The sequence below is a fragment of the Ailuropoda melanoleuca genome, chromosome 2 (genome assembly GCF_002007445.2).
Source record: "Ailuropoda melanoleuca isolate Jingjing chromosome 2, ASM200744v2, whole genome shotgun sequence".
In the NCBI taxonomy this organism is placed as follows: Eukaryota; Metazoa; Chordata; class Mammalia; order Carnivora; family Ursidae; genus Ailuropoda; species Ailuropoda melanoleuca.
In genome coordinates, this window is record NC_048219.1 from 197,515,431 (window position 1) to 197,542,211 (window position 26,781).

The following is a 26,781-nucleotide window of genomic DNA, read 5'->3' on the forward strand; positions in this document are numbered from 1 at the left end:
AAACAGGCAGACTGCTGAGGGCTCTTCTCAGTTATTGAAAAGCCTACAGATCGAGGCCACTACGTGGGCTGTGGGTGGTCACCGGGAAGAATGCCAGCAACCCGTGACTTCTGGCTGGTGAGCGACCATCTCCCGAGGCCAGCCTCAGACAGACTTCTCTCTGAGCCTCGGACACCAGGGGCACACGGCTGCGCCCCACCAAGTGCACCCGGGATGGGGCCCACGGCGGGACGTAGCCTGGCCACCACACAGAACAGCAGCCACCGGCAGGCCCACGGGTTGGGTAAAGGAAGGCCACGGCACCTGCTCCTGTGGGTCCCTCCGCTGCCCGCTGCTCCTCCGCAAACCCAAGGGCACTTGTTAAAAAAGGCCTCACGATGGCTTGTGGTGGGCCAGTGTGCACGGAGGCCAGTGCCGCCTCTGACAGCGGGCCCCCGGGCTGCTGGGAATTCTACCGTCAAAATGACACAGTCTGGACTTCCAGGTTCTCAGGGAACCATCCCCGCCTTGGCTTGTCCAATGCCCACCTGAGGCGGCGGCCAGGTCAGGGAGAAAGCAGCAAAGGCAGCAATAGCAGACCCAAACCGACAAACACCAAAGCAGCGGTCAGAAGTCCCACCTCGGGCACTCGGGCTGTTCGCTACGGGGGGCTCTGTTGGTGACGAGGCCTAAGCCTCCTGCCCGTGACCATGTGAGTGAGCCTGGAAGTGGGTCCCACAGTCCTGACCGTGGCCTCATGAGGGACCCTGAATTGCGGCCACCAGCTCGGGAGACCCTCATTCAGACCCCGGAAACTGTGAGATAACTTATGTTTTTGTTTCGTTTTAAACGGCTGAGTTTGGGGTATTCCGTTACACAGTAACAGATTACTTCTACGACCTGGGTTTTCTGCTTTGTTTTAGGGTGGCTACTGGGGAATGTAAGATTACCTCTGGACTTTCAATCTGCTCGCCTGTATCTATGGGATGGTGTTGCTCTACGTGGTTCTAAATACAGTGGAGCATATCCCACTCCCTGGCGGTCTGTCAACAACATAATACAACTTTGCTACGTGTCACCAACAATGGTTCTTTCCAACATGTTTAATTGTAACCCTGGGGTCAGGCTGAGTATACAAAGACTAAACACCAAAATAAGATCCGTAGTTTCTTATTAAATTTAAATGCAAAAAAATACTAATATCTTTTTCCAATTATAAGGGATCAAGGAGAAAAACTAAGAAAAGACAAGTCCCAAGAAGAAAATAAAAATGCTTTGTAAATACAGCACCCAGAGGTGATGACTGCTAATATTCTAGTCTTCCTTCTCGCTGGTCATTTGTCTATTTGGGGACACAGCTTGTATTTTTGAATAAAGGTAGATGACAAGCACGTGCCCTCTTTTAAGTCCGCTCCTGTGCCAGTGACTTTCCCACGATGCGCCACACACGCCACAAGTTACCCAACCAGCGTGCTGCCGCTGGACTCGCGGGCGCCTGGTAGTTTGGTCTCGGCACGGCGAGCGGCACCCCGTGCGTCATGGTGGGGTCACGGCCGGTTGCCGGGAGCACGCCTGGGCAGCGGCCCTCTGGAGCCACAGGGAACCTGGCATCTGGAAGGTTCCCGCAGGTGCGCAGCGGCCCCGCCAAGCGACTTACTTTTATGTGCTCGTGCAGCTGGGCCTCGTGCTGCCGGGAGAGCTGCTCGTGCTGCCTTTGGAACTCGGCGATGAGAATCTGCCTCTGGAGCTGCTGCTTCTGCTTGAGGGCCAGCAGCTCCTGCTGCAGCTGCTGCTCCCGGAGGGTGGGCTCCGCCACGGGCAGCGCAAACTGGTGGTCCAGGCGGAGGTCCATGGGCACCGCCGGGGGAGCGACCTGCAGAGGCAGCGCGGAGGCCACATCCGCTGCGGGAGAGAGCACAGCACAGAAGCGCCGGTCACTGCAGCGGCACGGCGTCCCCGGGCCCCTGCCCCCGCCCTCCCCGACACCACCGACCCCCATCCGGGGGTGCCGCACACTCGAGCACAGGTGACACTCGGGACGCCTCTTCCCCGTCTCTCGCCGGACGGGCTCACAACGCAGGACCCGGGGGGTGTCTGAGTCCTTCCTCTCCTCAAGTGCAAAGATCGCAACACTGAGGGGCAGGTCAGAGCAGGATACACCCCGGCACAGACGCACGGCCCGGCCTGCCCTCCACCACGAGAGGCCCCGACGCGGGCCCCGTGGCCGTCCTGACGTCATTTCTGAAAGTCAACAAAGAGAAAGAAAGAGCATGGCTCTAAGGAGAGCTGAGCGCCAGCGAGGGGAAAGACGGACTGGCCTGTGCTTTCCTTCTGCTTTCTCACGAAGCTACTAAGGACTGTGTGCAGCAGCCACAGGACAGCGTGTGCCCTGAAGTGGTCCAGCTAGACGTTTCCATGGAGAACTGTTTACCGAGCGCAGCCAATCGCTGCTGCTCCGGCTGGCGTGCACGAGCACGTTCGGCAGGCTCCGGGCTTCTCTGCTGCCCAGAGAAATGGATTTTCTTCCCGGGACCACTGTGCTGCCGAAAAAAAGCTCAAGTGATTGTGATTAGAAACAGAAGCTAAATCAATCTTAATGCTTACAAATCGATACCCAGTTACACCGTGGAAAAGCATGCAGAAAGTCTGAAATCACAGCTGTCACAGAAGAGGCCGCTGTGCGTGCTCCTTTCATGGAGGCTTCACGTTTGCACGCACAGCCGTGCACGAAGGCCCTGCCCGTGAACGCTGCCCAGAGACGCCGCTACGGTGCTTCTCAGACTCACGACGAACAGCCCCTTGGGCTCTCCTCACAAAATTCCCTCACGAGTGGCCGTGGTAGCCCAGCACCTGTGCTCCGCGGCACACTGCCGCACACAGGCCCACGAGCCCCCCCTCCCTTCCAGAAAGCTCCCCCACAACCTGCTCTGGGCCCACTTCTTCAAGTGACACACACCAGACCGGTGGTCTGGGACAGGAGACTGAGGCCTCAGCCTCTGGAGAGCCCAGCACTCAGGTGGGAGACCAAACCCAACAGACAGAGGCCACCAAAGACCTGTTCCTTGCCGTCAAGGCCCCTCTGCCCGCACCCTCTGAAGGTCGGGCCACATTATGCACCTGACCTTGTTCCAGCATCTCCCGACCAGATGCCCTGGCCACACAGCCCTCCAGTCTCAACCATCACCTGGTTCCTTGGGAAGTCTGTGCTCTGCAGCCTCACAGCCCAGATGTTCTAGTAAAATGGCCCATAAGTGGAATCTCCCCTCAGGACAGAGCATTTCTGTGGTCATGGCCCAGGTAGCGGGTGCCACGCTGGCCATCCTGATGAGGCAGGACTGGGAAGCCCTGGGTCCTCGTCACCTGGCCTCTCTGAGCCCCAGTGTCCTGGAAAAACACAGGGTCATCATGGAGCCCGCAAGGCAAAGCTCATAGGCAGAGTCTAGCACTGCCCGGGATGGGGCCTGGGTCCTCAGGCTCCTTGACAAAATCGCAGTCTTTCCCACCCCCAAGACCGGAAGCCACTCCAGCTGCTGTGCTGGCCTCGAGCTCCCCGAGGCCGGCAGGGCCAGGCTGACAGAGGCCCCAGGGCCTGGAGCAGCTTTCCTTTGAGGGCCGCCTCACCCTGGACCACATGGCACAGAGGGAAGAGGCAGAACCAGCCAGAGGGTGGAGGAAAATACTCCGGATCTGACCATCTTAATAAAGTATCTGATTCTCCTGTTCTCTGAGCCCTAACAAGGCCAGGATAGGTCCGGTGGGCTGCTTGTCTTCTGTTTCTTCTCCAGTCAGTAAAACGCAACCCCCAACTGTTTACATGTATTTCTAACGGAGTCTCAGGCTTGATAGATCAAGAGGGTTTTATTTGCTATTTACGCAAGATAAATCGACACAAATAAACTGTTTTCAGGAACAGGACCAGGGAGCTGCGGCATCCCACTCAGTCCACCGCACGTGAGCTGGTAAAGACTGGATTTTGTTAATTTCTCTCCTTGATTATTTTTAGTATGAAATAGAGAAAAACAGGAAAACTATATAAACAGCACCAGTCTTATAAAACCTCAATATTTCCCCCACTTGCTTCTGACTTCTTTTATGGAATAAACAGGAGGGCAGGGAGGGCAGCTCAGTGAGCAAACCCAGAGAAAAGGAAGCAGGACTCGGCTTCTTACAGGAGTTCAGCTCACGCTCTTCTTTCCCAAAGGGGTCTATTACCCCTTGTCCACAAGTGTGACAGGGCCAGATGCCTCCTAAAACATCATGACCGTGGCGGCTAGCAGGCTTCTCACCCTTGTGCGTCCGTGGGGCAGTCAAGAGGCGGTTCCCAGGGACCTGCTGCGTGCCTGCCCGCCTCGCAGACACAGGCGAGCTACAGGGCAGGCCTCCCCCGCTTGCCGGCCTCTGCTTTTTGAGCACAAGCGTGACTGTGTTTCTGGGTTACACACACCACACGGGCGCTGAGCCAGGCAGCCTGCGACCGCTGGAGGGAGAACACGCGACTCCACCTGCACCGGTGAGAACGGCCCCTGATCTCTCCCACTCTGCCTGCCTGGTGGAGCTGCCACATTTCCGCTTTAGGAAGGAGCCACAGAGAGGGCATGACATAAGCGCTGCCCTGCACCTGGCAAGCTGCATCGCTTCATCTGCACCGGGGGCGGGGCGGGGCGGGTCGGTTGAGACCCCCGGGCAAGACGGGCCAAGATGAGGAAGATCTTCCCTCTAACAAGGCCATCCCTGACATGCTGGCCAGAAGCCCCGTCTGCTGCTCACTCTGGCTTCTCCTCTCCTCATTCTAATTGTTCATAAAGGGGGTCAGGGACCATCTGATGCTGAACATAAAACACCCTTTAAGGGATCCTTTTTGTTAACTTCAAAAATATGATAGGCCAAACTTTTCTCCAGACAGGTGCCTTTGCTGAGGAGGCGTGTGGGGCTCGCTCTGTGCCGGGCGTGGGGCTGTTCCCAGGCCAGCCTGTAGCAGGCCCGCAGTGAGAAAGCAGAGCAGAGACGGCTGCAGGCCGATGACAGGACTGGGGAAGGGTCCACACAGGGGCTGTGTCTCCATGAGCCACAAGGCAGAGCGTGAGCAAGGGCCCAGGGGTCAGGGCGTACTTGGAGGGTTGTGGGGACACAGGTTGAGCAAATCTGAGGACAGGGCTGGGCACTGGGCTGTGCTGGGACAGGCTGGGCCGCAGAGGGGCCGGCAGCGGGGTGCTGGCCACAGGGAAGCACAGGTGGCAGGGAGGGCGCTGCTGGCAGAAGCAGCCTCGGGTGGCGGGACAGGCTGTGCCCAAGGTCCCTTCTCAGTAAGGGGGCAGTGCGGGGGGCGCATCCCCACCACATCCAAGCTGAAGTTCACTCTGTTTCCTCAAACGTTTCCCAGATTCTTTGGAGTCTGGAATCATGGGGAATATTGCAGGGAAACACTCCCTGGAGGCTCCTGCTAGTCCTTCTGCAGGAAGCTAGAGGACTGTGGGGCGGCAAGAGGCCCGCAGATGAGGGGGGCGTTTGCGGGGCATGGAGGGTGAACAGCCAGGATACGTGCTGACATCAAGAGGATGGAGTGCTGTCCTCACTGTGACATGTCTGCTGTATTCTCCAGTTATCAGAAAGGGAGGGTGTACTGCCTCAGTTTACCATTCTGAGGTCGCACCTAAAACTTCACTCTTCTGCTAAAGAAAGTGAAAAGCAGAGCAGATGGAACGGACAGCTAGTCATGACCCACGTCGGCTATGCCATAGCCGGCTCCTGCCATTTCCTCTCATCGGAAAACAATAGTGCGCTTACAGATAGACACGAAAGCGAACACCAGACCAGCCACGGAACAAGAAGACCCTCGCGAGGCCTCCTGAGAAATGCCACCTCCTCCTGGCGCATGACAGTCAGGCGGCCAGGGGGCAGGGGAGGCGGCCGGAGCAGAGCTGTCCCCAGGCCCGCCCCGCATGCCAACTCGGGGGATCACGGCCACAATCCCCATTCATCCCAGTCACTGGCGGGTGCGTCAAACAGGACTTGTACTATTTCTGTATCAAAAAGTATTTGAAATGCCATGAGTTCTCAACAGAAGCCGCTAGTGCTTCTGACCTAAAGCGCCCTGAAGGAAACAATACAACCTTCTCTACTTAAAGAATGCGGCATCAAAACAAAAAAGCCTGTATTCTCATGAATATTTTATGTGGACTAGAAAATTGCTTTTATAGGTTGTGCCTTGAGAAACATATTAATACAATCAGACTCATGACGTTAGTAAAAGCACAAAGACTATATTCAGCGTTTCAATACGGAACGGCAAGCCTGTGCTGTGAATTACAAGTTCTCAATCAGAAACAGAAAAAATGTGTTAGTCTCTCTGTTTTTAAATAAATGACCATAAAAAAGGACACTGTAATTTTCCATTACGTGGGTCAGGTCCTCTTTCCTTAGCGCCACTGCACGCCACCGTATAGACATGAAATAAAGACAAGCACTATTCTCTAGAAAATGCGGCCAAAGTTTAGGGTCTGTTCAAGTAAAGAATGACTCATTCACATCTAGGGGAAAAGAGTAGCTAGTTCAACTATGTAACTACGATCTCCTCTTACTCTGACATTCTGTCCACGTGTGAAGGGGGAAGGGCTGGAGATGGGGTGAGGGGGGGACAGAGGGAGGGGGCATTTTGGGAATGTATAACTTATTTCAAGTGTTTTCAGTGTTTTACCTTGGCCCACATCACACATGCTGAAGAACACAGCTGCCAGGGGAGAGCAAGAGTGATGAGCTGAAGACAGCCACATCCATCACCTCAGGAAGAATCAGACAATCGCCCCCAAATTGCATGCTTGCCCCCCGGCCCCAACAGCATTCTGGCTTTGCCAAGTACCCCCTGCTTTTCTTTATGGTTACACCATCCACACGCATGTCCCAAACACCTCTTCTTTCGCTGGCAGTCGTGAGCACAAGAGAGTGATACAGGCTCCCAGGAAGAGAGAAAAGTCTCGAGTCTAGCCTGCCTGCAGCGTCTAGGACAGTTGGCAAGAGCGAGCTCTGTCTGGGGCGAGGTCACGAGTGGCCCCCGGGAAGCCACGGGCTACCCCCACTGTGGCAGCTGTTAGGGCAGTCTCATGGGCCAGAACTGTCCCAAATTCCTGCTTCTACGGTCACTGTGGCCGGCCTCCAGTCCTCACATCTGAGCCACCAAGAAGGCCCTGTAGAGAAGGCGTGTGCTCAGGTGAGTGAGGTCGTAGGGCAGGGCATGGAGCAGGACAACATGGCCCAGACAGCTCAGCACCAAAGTAGAGTCTGGGCAGGCTCAGCGGCTGCTGTCCACGGCCGGGGGTGGGGGAACAGGACAGGGTGCAGGCGCCTGCCCCAGAAGCAAAGAGTTCCCGTCTGGCCAGGCGGCCCCGGGTCTCCTGCACAGCCGCCACGGTGGCGCCAGCCTCTTCGTCCTCCAGGGCGTTCCCTGTCTCTGTCCTAGCCCGCTTCCCTCCTGGCTCTTCCTCTCATTCTGCAGGAGCTCCGGCCCCAACCACGTCTTGAAGAGAAGGCATGAGGAGTTAGAGCCTGCTTGTTCTCATTTTCCCCTCAATGTACCACTAACTTCGGCTGCGCACAGAATTCTAGCTTGAAAACACTTCCTTCAGGATCATAAAAGCACTGCTCTACTGTCTTCTTGTTCCCAAGACTGTGACTGAAGACTGTAAAGCCATTCTGATTCCAGATCCTTCGATAGGATGTGATTTTTCTCTCTGGATGTTTGTGAGGTCTTTTCCTTGTCCCCCGAGTTCCGAAAGCGCGCCATCACCCAGCTCGGGGAGGATCAGAATTCTCCAGCCAGAGTGGGGCGCTTGGCTTCTGCCCTCCCACTGGAACAGCCTTGACTTACTCTGTTGATTTCCCTTCTCCACTCTGCTTCCAAAACGCTTAGATTTGGTAAATCTCCTCGAACGACCCTCCAGTTTTCTCTTCCATTTTCTCCTACCTTCCTCTTCTTTGTCTTGTGCTCAACACTATGACCCTTCCTTAAATGGATATTCTAACCTTGTCACTGGGCTTGCCCTAACTTCTGCTATGATGTTTTAACAGACGACTCACAGGGCCACGTTCAGAGAACAATGACCCCTGAATATCCAATCTTACAAGCCATCCTGTTCTGACCCCGTGGACAAGTCAGCTTTTCTGGTCTCTGAGGACTGTTTGCTTCGCTTTTATCTTCCCGGCCACCGGGATACGCCCTGCGTGGGAGCGGAGGCACAGACCTCGCCGGGAGCAGCCAGCAGGGCTCAGGGCTGAGCCTCACTGGAGGATGCGTGGGGCTGGCACTCGCTCGCACTCCCACCTGTAAGACTCTCCGCATCGGCCTGCCGTATTTCCCCTGGGGGGAGCCTTCCTGTCTCGGCATGGAGGGTGAAAGCGAGGCCTTCAGGGTACGGAGTGAGGGTCTCTGCACGCCGCGCTCCTCACCAATACAGTAGTTTATGCCCCTGCTCTTGTTACAGTGTCCACATCCTCAGCTCACTCGTGTCCCCAGACCAGGGCCTTTTTCCAGAGGAAGAAACCTCCAGCTGGCCACCCCCTGAGCACCGCGGGGAGGACCTCCAGGAGTTTCCCACATCTGCCTCAACATCCCTCTCGGCCCCGCCCCAGAGGGAGAAGCGCTGCTCTGGAGGTGGGTGTGGGGCGCATGGGGGGGTGGGGCTGGCTTTTCCGGGTCCGCCAAAGCAGCTGTGACAGACGCACCTCCTTTCCGACTCCCATCACAGGTTGCTCCTGCTGTTCCCTCTTCTGTCACCCATGCTTGGGGCCTATGACCTTTCTCTGGAATACACTGGGTTAGACCAGCTATCAAGGCATTTTTTTCTATATTACTTCAGAAAATATCTCTGCACGAACTTTCAACCTTTATGGAGAAAATGATAAAACTTTATCAAGAGATGTTAAAAATTGTCTAAATAAATGGAAAGATATATAATATTTATGGATAGAAGACTCTGAAATCAATATATTAGTTCTCTCTCTCAAAAAGAAAACCACAATCAAGTATCATTCACATACCCAAGTACATTAAAAACTATTTCATGATATTACCAAATAGCCACGAAGCATTTCTATGTTTTAGAGAATTTCATACATGTTTTTTAAACCTTATTCAAATCAAGACCCAAATAAGGTCCATACACTGTGCTGGCTGATGCATGCCTTAAATTCCTTTTACTCTAAAGGTTCCCCCTTCTTCTCCCTCCAGCACCCTCTCCAACTTATGGGCTGCGGACACTGGTCATCTGCCCCGTGGAGTCTGCCCTGCTCCAGGCTTGGCAAGCCATGCCAGGGCTGCAGGTTAACACAGCTCCCTGGCCCGCACACCCTGTGATCCGGAAGCGGGGTCTGGAGGCATGGTCAGATGCAGTCTGACGTCCCCACATGACCGTCTCCACTCAGAGGTTCTCCCACTCAAGGAGCTGTGCATCTCCACGGCTCTTCTGCACTGACCACCGCTAAGGTGAGGTCATCAGGGTTGTATGGTGTGCCTGCCCAGTGCCACCCTGGCCTCTTGATTCGCTGCCTGATTTCCGTAATGAAGAAGGACTCTGAACCAACCTTCTTCTTGCCCTGACAGTGTTTGGAAGGAAGACAGGACAAGTGCCTGATTTTCTTCATTTGCGAATTTTTAAAAATAACGAGTTGGCCCCCAGCATCCTCCACGTGTGAGCAATGAGGAAGGGTTCTGTTCTTCAAGATCAAATAAACAGAGCCCACTGCAGTTCAGCTCGGACTGCGCTCTAACGGGAGACCCCTCATTGAATCGGGAGGGCCCTCCAGCGTGGCCCGCAAGCCGCTCCGAGGACCGCCACGGCCCTCGTTCTGCTATAACGAGGCGTGCCGGGAAATCCTCACACACTGTTTGATCCCTCTACAGAATCAGACGTTTCTCTGAGGAGAAGTGGGTCCCTTCAATAGGAAGCAGTGTTCAGAGACCACAACCTGCGTGTGGCCCGCAGGTCGTGTCCAGGTGAGCTCTGCTTGGGACCGATATGTGTCGTCCCTGGGGTTCTTATGAATTTCAGGAGGGAGCAAAATTAGATACACGTGTTCTACCTGCCATCTCGCTGTGGAATTCCAGAATGCATAACCTATTAAAAATATCATTCAAAAGGACTGAATACACATAATCAAGTTCCATTCAAAATACTGATTTATATGGATTATCACTTTCCCCCAAAGTGTTCTTAACTGGATTACAACTATTCTATTTAACATCGTATTGTGGGGGTGTGTGTAAAGGGGAGATGAAGTGTGGAAGCCAAGATTTTAAATGTGAAGATTTAAAACTATTCCGTAGGGAATGCATACAGCGTAAGCTCCTACCTTAGCTTCACATGTCACCAAGCCGACAGTTTATTTCTCTGTGCCTCAGTTAGATGCACATACGCAATGCCAAAGAAATAAAGGTAAGCTTAATTATGCTTGAAAAATAAAAATAAAATGATTATGACACAAGAAGAGGCAGTTTTGTTTTATATTGTTTTGCTTTCAGTTGACATCAAAGTGTAAAGAAACAGAATACACGGAGTATTTATGGGTTTTTACAGATGTATATAAATGCGAAGGTTTTCTAATCTGGTGCGGGGCAGGGAGAGATAGGCACCCTACGCAGATCATATTAAAGGTAACCCTTTGAATTGCATTTTTTGTGCTTGTGATTTCCTTGCAGGGTTCTAGAAATCAAGCAGGCAGCAGCATACACTTAGGCCCTGGTCTACCCCCTGCTTCTGCCTTCCAGCCAAGAAGGGACTTGATGACTCTTCCATATCAGTGAGAAATCTAGGATCTGCCCCTGCTGGAGGCGGGAGAGGACGTCCTGGCGGGCAAGCCTCGAGCTTCCCCGCTCAGCACCAGGGGATTGCAGGTTCGGTGGGTTGAACCTGTTCAGAGACTGGACGTGCCAAGTCATGTAATGTGTACAGTAAGCAACTCCCCAGGATACTGTCCCCATCGGGTGGCCAGGCAACCTTTAGTACAGACAGTCTAGGCAAACGTGAATGACAACACAGAACTGGAGCCGGGCCGTGGAAATGCGGGGTGGAGCCGACAGGCTGCAGGCCACCCTGAGCGGCACTCAGGCTGGGGGGTGGCAGAAGCTCTGGGACGTGGGGCATGGCTGATCGGCACCCCGAAGCCTGAGAACCCAGCTCTGGAGCTTTGTGCGAATGCCCGCAAGAGCGCCTCCCGCGCCGGGGAGCTGCCTGAGCCCCGCCTCTCCTGTGGCCCCAGCTTGGGTCTTGGTCACGACCAAGGCCGGTCTTCCCTGTAATTACTGGCTCACTCGAGCGCTCCGCTGTTCAGTGCTCTCCATGAACAAATTCCTGTTCCTGAAAAGCTCCTGGTGCCGGGTCCGCCACAGGGTCAGCCCCACAAGGCTCTGCTCAAAGCTGAGACAAAGGCCCCAAAAGCACAGCCTCCCGACCAGCACCAGGAAGACAGGTTTAAAAGCACAGCAGAGCCACGTGTCGCCTGCTGAGCACAGAGATGAAACAGCAAATCTCTGATGCACTTTCTTCAGCACCAAAGACAAAAAGCTACAGTTAACACCAGGGGTGTGTTTCGCTCCACTGTCTCTTTATTCCCCTAATTTGGCATTCTCCCTCCTCACTGCCTCTCCAAACTAGATGTTTCCACGGTCTCTTCCTGGCAGAAGGTCCGAGATCCACCAGTGCACCACTATGGCATGGACTCGGGGCCGCAGCCTCTGCCACCCCGGAGGGGGTGTCCCCTCTGCCGGCGAGGGGCTCCCCATGGCCTGGCTCCCTCTGGCAAGGCCCCTCCGGGCTTCTCGGTTGTCTGTTGGCAGCAGAGAGAACATTCCGGCAGGGAAGGCAAGTCTGTGGAGCTGCAGGAAGTGTTCGCGAACACACGCCCTTCCTAGCCACATCCCAGCAAACCACTGTGGGAGAAATCGGGGCGTGAGATGAGGCTACTTCTGAGAACCAGCTCTGTGGTCTGCAGTCCCAAGAACAGGGCACCACTTCCAAGTAAAGCTCAGAGAGAAATCTACGCCCCGGCTGCTGGGATGTCAGCTCAGAGGACGCCCAGCAGGGAGACCTGGGCTCTCCAAGTGTCCACAGGCGGGTCAGAGCTAGGACATGCAGACGGGGGCCGTGGTGACGGCGTGGACTCGGGCTGTGCGGCCTGGGAGGAGGCCCCTGGCTAACAACAGCACACGTGCTCCTTGCTGGGCGACATGGGCCAATGTGAGAAGTGTGGGCACGCAGCCGGTGCTGTCCGTGCAGGAGCAGGATGCCCCTCAAACTGGTCCCCCATCATGAGGGCCGTGCAGCTGAGACTGGCAGCCAAAGCGAGGAACGGGCACCTGGGAGAGGCGTGCAGAGCCAGGCCCACCCTGCCTCCCGTGCTCCTGAATCTGCTCCCTGGAACATGCCAGGGAAGAAGAAGGCTTCTTCACGGCAGGATGAAACGGAGCAGCCAGCAGGCCGGGAGCAAGTCCCTGAAGGGGGCCAGCTCAGCACTNTCAGCACCGGGTGTGCACGTGTCCGCACAACCCAAGGCAGGGTCTGTGGAGGAGTGCGAGGAGCACGGCGGCCCGCAGCCAGCGGAGCACGGGTGAAGCCACCTGCAACCCCAGCGCCAGTATTCCAGATGCAGGCCCGTTCTCATCGGCTCATCGGCCCAGCCACTCTGCGGACCTCGCTGGCAAGCACTGTCCTGCAGGAGTGTCCAGTGGCCGGCTAAGGGGGACAGGGATGACCTAAGGGGCACAGCTCTCTTCATGGGAGTGGGGACCTCCCTTTTTATAATCAAGTTATTTCTAGCAAAATCAACTGTAAAGGATAAAAACGTATTGACCGTGCACAGCTTTTGGAAAATTCCATCCTGCTCTTTAAGTGGCAGTGAAGCCGTGTGATTGGAAAGCGTCACCACGACAGGTTACGCTTTCAGGATCCCAGAGAAAGGACCACAGCAGCGAACTTCCTTCTCCCAGATTTATGAATCAGTACAAGTTGTTCATTTTTAGGCTGGAAACCCTGTTAGTGAAATAGACATGGGGTTTTAGACACAAATAGATGGGGGTTGGCCATCCCACGACCATCTTTAGAAGGGGTATGGTCACAGCATGGGGGACAAAGGCATAGACACACCCAGGGAAACAGATACCAGCCCATCCTCGCACTACCCACCACCCACCTCAGCCCAGTGTGACCTGACACCGTGCGTCACATCATGTCCCAGGAGTGCAAACAAATCCTGAGTGGAACAGCCCACCTGCTGGCCAAGGCCGCCTTCCGCAGCAGGCCCTGCCCCTGCCCAGGCCGGGCCCCCTGCTCTGCACACCTGCTGTGTTCACGGCGGCACAGGTGAGGGGTCCCAGGTACTCACACGCCCGGAACTACATGGAACTGTCATGTCAGGTGATAGGAACAGAGGCCAGAAGCACCGGAGCATGACGGGGCCCCAGAAAGATGAGAGTGCGTGGACTCTCTAAGGCAGAGGAGAAAGGACTCAGCCTCCCGCATACACTCGGCGCTGCGTGCTGATCCTGCGGCAGCGGCCCCGGGTTACACCAGGCCTCCCTCCCTCCAGCCCACCCGCTCTCCTCCCCCGGGAAAGAAGTATCAGGCTCCTGTGGCCCAGGGGGACGAAGGGAAGAGAATGAAGACAATGCAGCAGAGTCCAGGCCCTCTTATCTCCGCACAAACCCGAAGACCGTGCTGCCGCTGCTCCCCTTCTTGCCCCCGCCCCTGCCACCAGCCCCGCTGACTGCACAGACTGCCTGCTCCAGGCCCCTCTCCCGGCCACGGGTCACTGACGGCACAGGGTCAGCGGTCCTGCTGTGTGGCCTTCCCACCTCCCGGCCAGGCCGGGGCACAGCCTGTTTCGGTCCTGGACGTCCTGGTGCTGGGTGTGCTCCTAACCGTGAGCCTCTGTTTAGGTCAGAACTCTGCAGAGGCAATACTGGAACATAGCTGCTGAGAATGTTCCAGAACTGGTGGAAGACAGGAATTTGCAGATGCAGAAACACAACCAAAGCTGGAGAAAACAAAAAATAAATCAAGATAATTTCAACATGGAACTGCAGATACCAAAGAAAAAGCTCTGAAGACCGTGAAATAGAAGTGCGGGTGTCCTACGAAGGGAATGAGGTGTCGGCCAGGAGACAGTGACCCACCCGAGCACAGGCAGAAACAATACCCAGCTAGAATGATGTGCTTAGGGAAACTGTCATGAGCAAGCACGGAATGCATACAGACGCATGTCCACTTAGAAATGAAGACGGTCTGAGAACTCGCCGAGAAGGCTTTGGTTAAGGGAAAAGGTGAGCAGAGAAGCAGACACGGGGTGACGGTGAAGACCAACCCAAGCAGCCACGGCCTGAGCCACACAGGAACAAGCACGGCATCCACGCGTGGCACTGGGCTCAACGACAAAATATAGGGCCGGCGGCAGGGACGGAAGCGTGGCAAGAGTTCGTGTTCTAGACCCTTGCATAGCTGAGCACCTTGGGGCAGAAAACACTGACTTCGGACATTCTACATTCTTACAGTCATGGTTCACACTTCACTGCTAGAAACACTGTAGAGCTTCCAGAGCAGCAGCGGTCCACGATCCATCAGAGAGAACGGTACGGAGGAAGAAGGAACGTGGCTGCTAACCACACACAGCACACACCTGCACACACCACACACAGTACTGCATACACAACACACGATCACTCCACACACGTACACACACATGTGCACACACACAGTACTGCATACACAACACACGATCACTCCACACACGTACACACACATGTGCACACACACAGTACTGCATACACAACACACGATCACTCCACACACGTACACACACATGTGCACACACACAGTACTGCATACACAACACACGATCACTCCACACACGTACACACACATGTGCACACACACAGTACTGCATACACAACACACGATCACTCCACACACGTACACACACATGTGCACACACACAGTACTGCATACACAACACACGATCACTCCACACACGTACACACACATGTGCACACACACAGTACTGCATACACAACACACGATCACTCCACACACGTACACACAGTACGTGCACACACACAGTACTGCATACACAACACACGATCACTCCACACATGTACACACACAGTACGTGCACACACACAGTACTGCATACACAACACACGATCACTCCACACACGTACACACACATGTGCACACACACAGTACTGCATACACAACACACGATCACTCCACACACGTACACACACATGTGCACACACACAGTACTGCATACACAACACACGATCACTCCACACACGTACACACACATGTGCACACACACAGTACTGCATACACAACACACGATCACTCCACACACGTACACACACACGTGCACACACACAGTACTGCATACACAACACACGATCACTCCACACACGTACACACACACGTGCACACACAGTACTGCATACACAACACATGATCACTCCACACACGTATACACACAGTATGTGCACACACACAGTACTGCATACACAACACACGATCACTCCACACACGTACACACACATGTGCACACACCAAACATGCACAGACCACACATGTGCACGCACAGTACGTGCATACACAACACGTGCACACACGTGCACACATATGTGCACACACCACACATGCACAGACCACACATGTGCACGCACAGTATGTGCATACACAACACGTGCACACACATGTGCACACACAAAGGCACACACCACACCTGCGCATACACCACACACACACGTGCACACACACAGTACGTGCATACACAACACACGATCACTCCACACACGCACACACACGTGCACAGACCACACATGCAGACCACACATGTGCACGCACAGTATGTGCATACACAACACACACACGTGCACACACACAGTACGTGCATACACAACACACGATCACTCCACACACGCACACACACGTGCACAGACCACACATGCAGACCACACATGTGCACGCACAGTATGTGCATACACAACACGTGCACACACATGTGCACACACAGGCACACACCACACCTGCACATACACCACACACACACGTGCACACACAGTACGTGCATACACAACACACAATCACTCCACACACGTACACACACATGTGCATACACCACGTGCACACACGCACAGGCACACACCACACCTGCGCATACACCCCACACACACACGTGCACACACACACACTATATGCACACACAACGTGCACACAGACCACACATGTGTGCGCACACACCACACGTGTGCAAGAGCACGCACACACAGCTGGGTACCTCCTGATGGAAAAGCACACCTCATCTATAAAGTCTTGCCAAAAATAATCACATCTGAAACTGATCAAACCTCTAGGTGTAACTACTAATTTACAGGACACACAGGCAACTGAGGTCCATTGTAAATGACAAGATGCGAGATAGGTGAAATCAAGCAAAATCTAAAACACAGGGAACTGCACAAGACAAGCCACCTAGTATCTTCAAAGGTGAACCTCAAGGGTCAAAGCGGATCAGACAAAACAGGTGTGGAGGAGAACGTATGGATTAGCGGGAGACTGTATGAGACACGCCAATCACCAGGTGTGAGTGTTCACTGGACCCCAAGGCAAACAGTTAACCAACTAACTACATATAAATATAAACACCACCAGAGACATATACATACTGGGTGAATATCTGATAAAATTGTTAATCTTGTCTAAATACGAAAATAGCATTGTACTTGGGTTTAAACCACAGTCCCCATCTTTTAGAGAGACAGGCCCTGGTGTGGCTGCAGAGAGGGTGACGCCGTGACTCAAAAGGATCACGAGGACAGAGGTGGTGAGAAAGTCAGGGCACAGATAAGACAGAGCTGGATGTCCCCAGGCACCACCCAGGTTGGCTGACGGGAACAGCAGGGCTCCTTCTAGTATTTTCTGCACTATCAAATATATCTAAAATTTTCTGTGATACAAAGTTCATTTTTTAAAATTACATTTCTAAATATGGGTCAAAGAAGAGATCACAACAGCCATTTAAAAATAATTAAGAGGGAAAGATAATGAAAGAAGGACCTAGACTAAGTTGCGAGCCTCTACTCTTATCGTACTCACGGCAGCCTTATATGGTCATGCTTGACAATAACAAGCATTACAAACTATAAGCTAGATATAGCTCTAAGAAGTTAGAAAAAACACTAGAATAAATGCAAGGAAAACAGATGGAAGGAGATAATAAATATATAAATGAAATGGGAAACACCCACTACATACATTCTTTAAAAAGACCAATAAAATAGACAAACTTTCTGGTGAGAGTGCTTTAGAAAATGAGAGAAAGGTAGAAATTAATTGTAGGTATGGCAGAGACTGAAAATATAAGAAACTACAATGAACAACTTCGGACCTATCAGTTTTAAAACCTACATAAAACAGACACATTTCTAGAAAAATAAAACCTTCCCAAATTGATAAAAAATAGAAAATAGAGTAACCCTGTAATCACAAACTAAACTGAACCAATACTTCAAAATCTTCCCACAAGGATCATATTAAAGATGGCATTCCCAACCTTCCGACTAACTGATCATTCAGTTTTAAAGAAAACTTCCAAGGGAGCAGAAAAATAAAGAGCACCCCGAGTTCACGCTATGAGGCTAGGAAGAAACCTGGTTACAGAGACCAGGCAAAGACAGCATACAAAAGAAAAATGATAGTCTCCATCATGAACACAGCCTCAAAAACCCCAAATAAATTATTAGCAAGCTTAATCTAGCAGTCTATAAAGAAGATAATTGACCAAAATAAGTGGTATTTTAAAATGAGAAATGCAACATCTATACAGAACATGTATAAATGAAACCCACTATACTAATAATGATCATCTTAATAGTGAAAATAAGCACATATAAAATCCAACAACTGTTCACATTATAAAAGCTCTTAACAAACTAAGAATAAAAGAGAAATTTCTTTAGTCTGAAAAAGGGTATCTATTAAAAAAAACCACAACAAATACTGCTTTTAATGATGCACCTTGAACAAGGCAAGATCCAGCCGGAGAAAGCGGATGGAATAATAACATAAACAGAAAGCCATCAGGATTCCCAGACTCTTGGAAATGCCGGTACAGAGCGCCTCCCCCACCCCTACCCTCAAAAATGAAGTACAGAGAAGTCAGCAGAACTTACAAGGACACTGAATGAAACAAGGTGCTGGGCAAGACCAACAGGGAAAAACCAGCTGCACTTCAACACAATACGGAAAGAAAGAAGGCCTAGTAATACTTAAGGAAAAACAAAGTACCAAAAATTTTATGGCTGAAAATTATAAAGACTGTTAAGAAATATTTTAAACAATGAAAGGGCGTGGACAGATGGACCAAGCTAAGGACGAGAAGACTTACTATCATAGAGATGCCCATTCTCTCCAGATTGAGCTGGGGATCCAAGGCACAGGCTTCCAGGAACGGGACAAAGGGATCTCAGGACACGGGCAGAACAGACCCCAGAGCAGTCAAGGTGTCCCTGCGGAAGGCAGCAGCCTGTCCTCTGTGGACAGCAGCAGCAGAGACAGCGCCAAGCACCGACGTCAACAAGACGGAAGTCGCCCCGTTCACACCGCAGGCCAAAGTTAATTCCACAGGAATTAAGACTCAAATGTGAAAGGGCAAAACTCAAGAAAAACTCAAGAGGCAAGAAGTGCTTAGCACCAGACAAAACTGATCGGTTTGGGTACATTCACAGTCGGATTTTGTGCCCTTAGACGCTGTTTACAAGCGGAAGGCCGGGCCCGGGCGAGGCTGGCGGGCGCTGTAGGGCAGTGACCAGGGCTTACACCTGGGACGTGTAAGGGCCTCCTACTCGTCTGTACAAGAAAGAGCCAAGGAAAACGGCCAAAAAAGGGGGAGGTCCAAGGAAGAGGGGCTCCTAATGGCTGGAAAAAATTGGCTGAAAGGCCACAGCACCCAAAGAGCGCCCACGAGACACCACAAGCTCCCGGTTGGTGGCCACTCCACCCTGACGCTTCCAGGAGGGCCCCGGGGCCAGCCAGGGGTGCCGGAGCCGCTGGCGGCACGCGTGACGATGGGGCTTTGGGAAGCTGAATCTTGGCTCTAGGACCCAGGAATTCCACTCCTGAGTGTACCCACACTTGGGAAATGCCTGTGTGTATACGAGAACAGGGCGCGACTCACGCGTACGGAGAGCAGGACTCACAGGAGCCATCCGAATGGCCACCAACACATCAGCAGTGGGCTCCTGTGCTTAGCAGTGAACAGGGGCGAGGAACAGCTACACAGAACGCCACAAAGGGTCTCAGAAACAACACAGAGCGAGAGGAAACCCCCCGCAGGAGACGCTAGTCCCGTACCACGGCACTTTAGACAGTGTGATGTCCGAGGAAGCACACACGTGTGCAAAACGAGTTCTTCAAGCAAGTCAGTGGCAAACACCAAGGTGAGAACAGGGTTTATTCGGTGGGCGGCTGACTACACTCCCTGCATTCGTTACTGGCCTCTGAGCAAAAGGGCCCGGGGCCCCCCTGGGGAAGAGGAGCCACGCAGAAAGCAGCCCAGGGAAATGTCTCGCTTACCTCTGCACAGGTGTGACTCCTCTGGGGTTATCTGACATTTCAAAATTCTACCTTCCACACTTCTTAGGAACGGCGTGCATTTAATGTGCACCAGAACATTCACACATGGCTCATAGGGGATGCACATCTGGAAGGAGGCCGGGCAAGGCAGCTAGACCGTCCCCGTGGGAATCAGTGCTGGCCCCCAGCACCCGGAAGGAAGAACGAGAAAGGCCGTGACCCTTCCCCAGCCTGGTCCTAGACTGCGTACTGCACGCATCCCATCCCACAACCCGTAAACCACACTCCACAAACGTGGGGGTCTTTCATACTGAAAAATGTCACCCAAAAGGGGGCAGACGTTGGCTTGTGAAGACCTATTTCTTGACAGGTAAGACGAAGGAATCTTCAGGCTACACAGCACGAATACATGACCAAATCACCTTGCTCGATCCACCCACAGTCACTTCCTCACAGAAAACTTCATTTTAAATTCCATTTAAATTGACCTGCACAAATCCATTTTAAATGAAAATTTTTGACAGAAGGAAATATACTGTTATTCTGTCTTGTTTCTTTCCATAGTAGAAACACGGAATTGGTGCCCCTCATGATACAAAATCACTAAGCAGCATGAAATCCAGCTTCCAGAAAGCTAGAAAGACAGAACACTCTTTCTCCCCCGAGGGCCCGGCTTTGCCACTTCTCCGAGAGTGCTGAAAGCCCGACAGCGACAGTCCCCCGGGATGGGCCAGGGCCCCCCATGCCCCTGGACCAGCTGTGCACGTGGAGGAGGAAATCAACAGCACGGAGCTTTACCGTCACGGAAAGCAACTTCAGTGTCACCTGCGTTTGAAAACATTTCAAGTTTCACTGCTTAAGCTGAATGTGGTGGTCGCCAGCCAGCGGCAGGACCCCCAAGCTGAGGCCTTTGTCTGAAGGAAGGACTGTGGTCACTGACCCGGATGACCCCGCAGCTGGGGCTGCAAAAATGCCTTTCCGTGCCAGCAGGTACTTGCCACACTCCCCAGAATCCAGCACGTTCAAGTACCTTCCCAGATTCGCACAGCGAGCTGCTCAGGCCATTTCTTGAAAATACAAGCAAACGACTCTGCAAACAAAAGGTGGCGGCAATGCGCCCCAGTGAGGAGCCTTGCGGGGAGACGCTGGAAGCTCCGGGGGCGCCGGGTTCAGACTCTGGTCTGACGGTAAAAGCCGTCCCTTCTCCTCAGCCTCCTGTTTCAAAGAAGTCATTTCACGGACTGCAGGTCATTTTGAACATAATCCTTGACAAATGAAAAATGCTCCTAAAGACTTCTGCACGCTCCTCAAGGGACCCAGAAAGAGTGGGGGGACAGTTATCTGTTCCCTGCAGATTTCAACTCTGAAGGCCAGTGACAGGGTTTTTAAAAAGAAATGGATAAAAGGGAATGAGAATGCAGGTGTTTAAAATATCTGCAGGATTATTGGGAGTCCAATTAACCTTTAACTTATATTGTGAAAACACAAGTTTAAAAGGTCTTTACAGCCAAGCGCCTCCTGGCTGAGCAGAGGAGGGTTCGTTCTTGACACTTGAGAAACGGCTCATAGAGAGCACAGGCCGATGACACCCCGCCCCTCTGAAAACTCCACTCTGGGGACAACAAAGGGACCTCAATCTTTCCGAAAAGCAGATCATGTAAGGAGACAACAGCCACAGAATTCTGGGAGCTGGGAAGGGGCCCCACGGAGCAGACGGAAGAAATGATGCTGGCCTGGAAGCCAGGACGGCCAGGGACCTCTGGGCCTTTGACCTTACAGCCCTCCTGCCCCCCGCATGCAGGGACTCCTGGAGCAGCGCCCAGCAGAGGGCCGGAGCTGGGTGCTGGCCTATGGGGAGCAGTGACAGCTGATAAACTGCAGGCTGGAATGTGGGGGCTGGGCCTGCGCCCCAGGAGGGAGCTGAGAGGGTGACCTCTGGTAAAAGCATCAGCTAAAAGGGAAGGACCAGGTCATGGCATCTGGGGCCCCGAGGGCAGAACCAGGCTCCTGCCTAGCAACTGGCCAGAGGACAGGACCAGCCAACACACCCGCCCAACTTGTTGGAGACTCACCCTTAGATATTGTCCGAATATCTAGGAAAGCCTCTACTGCGAAAAACAGAAGAGGGAATCAAAATGAGTGCCCTCCGCACAGCCCTCAGGAGCATGCTGTCTGCGGCCGTCACTCCCCCTGAAAATGCCAGGGTGGGGAGATGGCTGTGTGTCCCTACCACAACCTGGAACGGTGTGGGGAACACAAAGGTGGCCCCGATGCTGGCGGAGGAGGAAGAGGAGGGAGGGCCTGAGAACTTCCTGCGAAGCTGGAGCCAGGACAGACGAGGGACCTACGCGCCCACAGCAACATGGACGGAAGCTGCTCACTTGGCCCAAGGGCCATGGACTCCTCCTCGGTGCAGGATTAAGAAGAACACACTCCACCGAAATCCCCAGTCAACGGCCAGTGCCAGGAGCGCCCGAGGCGGGCTCGGTGCAGACGGCTATGGAAACTTGCCCTCCCTTGGGCCCAGACCCCCCGGGAGGAAGTCCCGCACCCCGGGTTCACCTGGGGCTGCCGCTGCACCCGCGTGCTCCCAGGTTCCGGGGACCCACAGACTTCCTGGCCCACACATTCACACCAGGTGGGTGTTTCTTCAGCTCTGCAAGTGGCCAGAGCCGTCTTCCCAGCTCCAGCGACAAAACCCTGGAGAAGCAGCCCTGGGGCAGTGCACAAGCTCCCGCAGGGAGCGCACGCAGCGCACGAGCGTCAGCTGATGCCGCAGGGCCCAGTCTGCGAGAGCCCCTCTGGAGAGTCCACAGGGCACAAACACAACAACCCCCCACCCCACCCTCCACGGAGCACACAGTCTAGCATGGGAGGCAACCACAGACGAAATGATGACGTGAACCACGTGGCAAGAGGTGGACACAGCCAAGCGCCTTCTAATCCCCATTTAACGGATGTGGAAACCGGAGGGGCAGAGAGGCAGAGAAGTCTGTGCAGGTCACAGTGATGGGAACAGAAAGCTGAGCCCGGCCCCACGTAAGTGTTCACAAGGGCATCACGTGCATTAGCCTCCCGTGGCTGCTGTGCGTAACGAGTTCCTACAAACTCAGTGGCTCAAGACAACACATGTTCATCCTACGGTTCTGGAAGCCGGAGGTGGGAATGGGTTTCAGGAGCTAAAATCAAGGCATTGGCAGGCTGCATTCCTTCCAGAGGCTCTAGGGGAGAATCCGTCCGCAGCATCCAGGGGCACCGTGGCTCCTGGTCCCCCTCTAGCTTCCAAGCCGTGAATCATATCAGTCTGACTATAGCTCCTTCTGTCACTCTGACCCTCCTGCCTCCCCTCTGGAAGGACACTGTGACTCCACTGGGCCCACCCAGATAATTCAAGATCAGCATCCATCTCAAGACCCTCAGTCACACCTGCCAGGTCCCTTTGGCCACATAAGGTCACATACTCACAGATTCTGAATTAAGGTGTGTACCTTTTGGAGGGAGGGGGCACTATTCTGTCCACCAGACTCTGGCTCCGAGGCTGAGATCAGAAAGGAGGGCTAGGACAGAAGCAAGGAACAGGTGGGCTGCCATCGTTGATGATGGGGGTGGGGAGTACGCAGGCTCTGCACACACCTAATGACTTTACTGAGCACCCTGCATTCCACTCTTGAAATGCACAAGTTAGTGGTTTTCTAGTTCATTCACCACGATGTGCAAGCATTACCATGAACCCACATGAGAACATTTTCATCACTCAGACGGGACTCCTCCTTGTGTGCGTGTTTTAGGGGCAGCTAATGGCACTGGCTAGTTGGCTGAACGTGGGACATGAGACAGGATTTTAAGGGCAAATCGGGGGCTTCAGAGGACGGAGGCAGCACCGAGTCCGGGTTGGCATGGGACAACCAGAGTCAGTTTCAGACACTCAAGTCTGAGATGCCTATTAGATACCCAGGCAGGGACCCCCAACAAGCAGTGGCTCTTAAATCTGGAATAAGGTAAGACCCAGGCTGGAGCTAGAAATCTGAGCGGCAGCAGAACCAAGATGGTGTTCTGGGTTATGAATTGATGAGATAGGACCACTGAGATCACCAAGGGAATGCATCAATAGCCCTGGGGACACCCCAATGCTGAGATACCGGAGAGATGGGATAAAATCCGCCCAGGGGTTGGAAGAGGAGTGGCCAGAGCAGTGGACAGGTTAAGAGGAGCATGTGGTTCTAGGACAAGCTACTTCTAGAAGCAGAGGTTGGTCCACTGAGTCAGAACGGGGAGAGGCCGTGCAAGATGAGGGCTAGAACATGGCATTCTTGGGTCTGACAACAGGAAGTCATCTGTGAATACAGGGCCTTGTGCTGGGAACCAGGGGAAAACTGGATTATTTGTGAGATGCTGCTGCCCCCTCCGGGTGGCGGCGAATGGGGGGCACAGCCAAACAGCACGAGCTCGTCTCACCTGCAGATGAGCACCAGGCAGCATCAGAGATCAATGCCAGCCTCGGAATCTGAAGCAGGTAAGGGCTCAAGAGGCAGAAAGCTGCAGCACCAACACCTCGACCCCGTCTCTCTAGAACAACACCCCCAACCCAAGGGCAGTGACACGGGAAGACATCCCCACTGCAAATGCTGGAACTCTCTCCAGATCTCCACCCCACTCCCACCAACCAACACTGAAGCAAGAATAAAAGCTCTGAACGCACTCTGGCTCTAGCAGCAGCAAGCAGGTACAGACTGGCCAGCTGGCCGGACCAGTGTTCAGCACGGGGTACTCCTGGAGGCAGCCACGCTGCGGGCTACACCAGCCCCGCACAATCCAGGTTCATCAGAAACCACCGTGAACAAACAAGAGCCTCTCTGGATGGCAATCTGGGAATGTGAATTAAAATTCCCACTCGATTGATACCTATTCCTTTGACCCAACTCAGAAAAGCTGGGCCGTAGCCATATCATGCACCCAAATTTATCTTTAAAATTTATTTTTAATACATTAAACCCTAATTTGTTCAAAAGGTGAAACACAGAGTCTAAAGGGTTTATGTCCACACAGATGCTCACGGTTCACACCGTTTACGCATGCAGTGCGGAGCGCAGCTGGCAAGCCTCCCTGCTGGTAACCGCGGTGAAGGGTTCCACACCACGTCCGTGTTTATGCTACACACACACACACACACACACACACACACACGTTCCCACTGAACACGCCAGTCAAGAACAGGAATGACACGAATAAGCAGGCCGCGGCATTCACGCAGGGAACCCTCAAGCCTGTTGCGCTGGGAGCCTCAAGGGAGCAGCCCACTAGGTCCCGCCATGCGAGGTGCTCTGACGCCCACCCCTGCTGTGCCCTGACCCGCAGCCAATGGGAACCTTCTGAGGAAGTGAAGGCTTGATTCACGTAGTAACATTATGTTGTGCTGAACGCTCGTGGGGTGAGCACTCAGTGGTTTGTCTTTGAACACATGCCCTTTACAAAACACAGCGTCCAAGGGTCCCCTTTGTGCAGCGCCGCTCTCTCCACCAGCCTGACTGTCACCCTCCCTCTGCCCTTAAACTCCTTCCCCCTTGGGGTGACCTGCTCCCGCCAGGGGTCAGGTCAGGGAGGACTGAGTTGCTGCGGCTCCCGCTCAGGAAGTGGCGTGCAGGGGTCCAGACTGTCCTACATGGGGGCTCCATACTGGGACAGCTCTGTCCCACAGAGAAGCAACATCTCCCGGTGCCGGTGGCACTCTGCCCTCCACCGGCCTCCCCTGCGCCTTTCCCAGCAGGTGCAGCACCTGCACACGAAGAAGGCTCTTCCTGGGCACCCCACATTCTCCAAAATTTCTAAACACCCCAACCCCTGGTTCAACAGAACAAGAAGTTAGCAGCAGAAGATACATTTAAACAAGTTTTCCTTTCATGACATTTCCCCCTCCTGCTGGCACAGAATCTCCACAAGTGGTTCATTAAAAAGCTCTCCTCATGCAAACAGAACCCCTTCGGCTGCCCCAAGGACAGAATATCAGGGGGCAAGCACCAGATATCCTACGGCCGAGGTAGCAGCAGAGACCAGGGTGTCCTCAGCTAGGGGCCCTGGGCCTCGGAGTGGGGACCTGCTTCCGCCTGGCTCCACAGGGCCTTGCACACACGGCACAGCACAAGGACGTTTCCAGAAGACTGAAGAGCATAGGAGCTCTTCTCCCCTTAATGATGACCAAACCAACTAGATTTCTAGACCCAACTTTTGGGAACCCTTAGGTCAACTTAAAATTCCTTGCATTTGAGAAGGAAAGTGTAATCAAACAAACCAGATGTGGGGGAAGAAATGCAACACCTTCATTCTCCCCATTCTTGTTATAAAGCAATACAGTCCAAGGGTAATAAGTCCATTGGTGGTAGTGATGAATGCATTAATTACTTGTTATAACGGGAATGACCAAAACTAAAAATAACACTACCACTAATGAAATCAGAAAGTGAAGAAATGGGCGGGACACAGCTTAGTGTGGGAATTACCTAATCTCTCGTGGCATCAACAAATACCGCTTAAATCTGCCGTGTCAAGAAAGAGCTGTTTATCCAAACAGATGAACTTACAAATGGTCCCATACTACGATCTAAAAGAGGATACAGCCTTACAAATGGCCAGAAGAATGACACAACTACGCACACTGAACCAGAGAAGAGGCCAGAGAAAGCCCACGTGTAAGAAGCCAAAAGAACAGAAGCATTTAATTCAGAAAACGGAACATAAAATTGTATGATAAACAGAACCAAATCCCTTCATTGTGTCCCCAAACGTAAACGGAATATGTTCCCGTGAAAATGATCAGATTGGGTAAAAATCCATACACTGTGTACTCAGAAAGCAGCCAGAGCTACCAGACTCGAACAGAAAAAAAGGGAGAGGCAAACAGTAAGAGAAAGAAATCTAAGGTCAACATACCAGTATCAGAAGATTTAACCCAAAGCTAATGCAAAATAAGGTACAGGCCCGTGTCATTAGTCTAAGGTATACGATTTATGAGAATACGGCTGCCGTAGGGAAGTGTGCAAACAGAGGACACGCAGAAACCCAGGCAGAAGTGGACAGAAAGACCAAGATGGCCAGAAACGTGGGCTCGCTCCCGTGCACGGAGGGCATCGCGACAGAAGCACAAGCACAGAGAAGACTGGAATAACAGAACGAACAACTTGGAACGATATACTTCAAACTCTGT

General features: G+C 53.1%; 1 protein-coding gene across 1 annotated transcript in view; it reads right to left on the reverse strand.

Annotated features, from left to right (window-relative positions):
- HDAC4 (histone deacetylase 4) overlaps positions 1–26,781 on the reverse strand; it is a 166,381-nt gene that overhangs the window by 125,058 nt on the left and 14,542 nt on the right. The window contains exon 2 of the mRNA XM_034655536.1: positions 1,637–1,881. Within this exon, the coding sequence (XP_034511427.1) occupies positions 1,637–1,881 (245 nt within the window). The remainder of the gene's footprint in view (positions 1–1,636; positions 1,882–26,781) is intronic.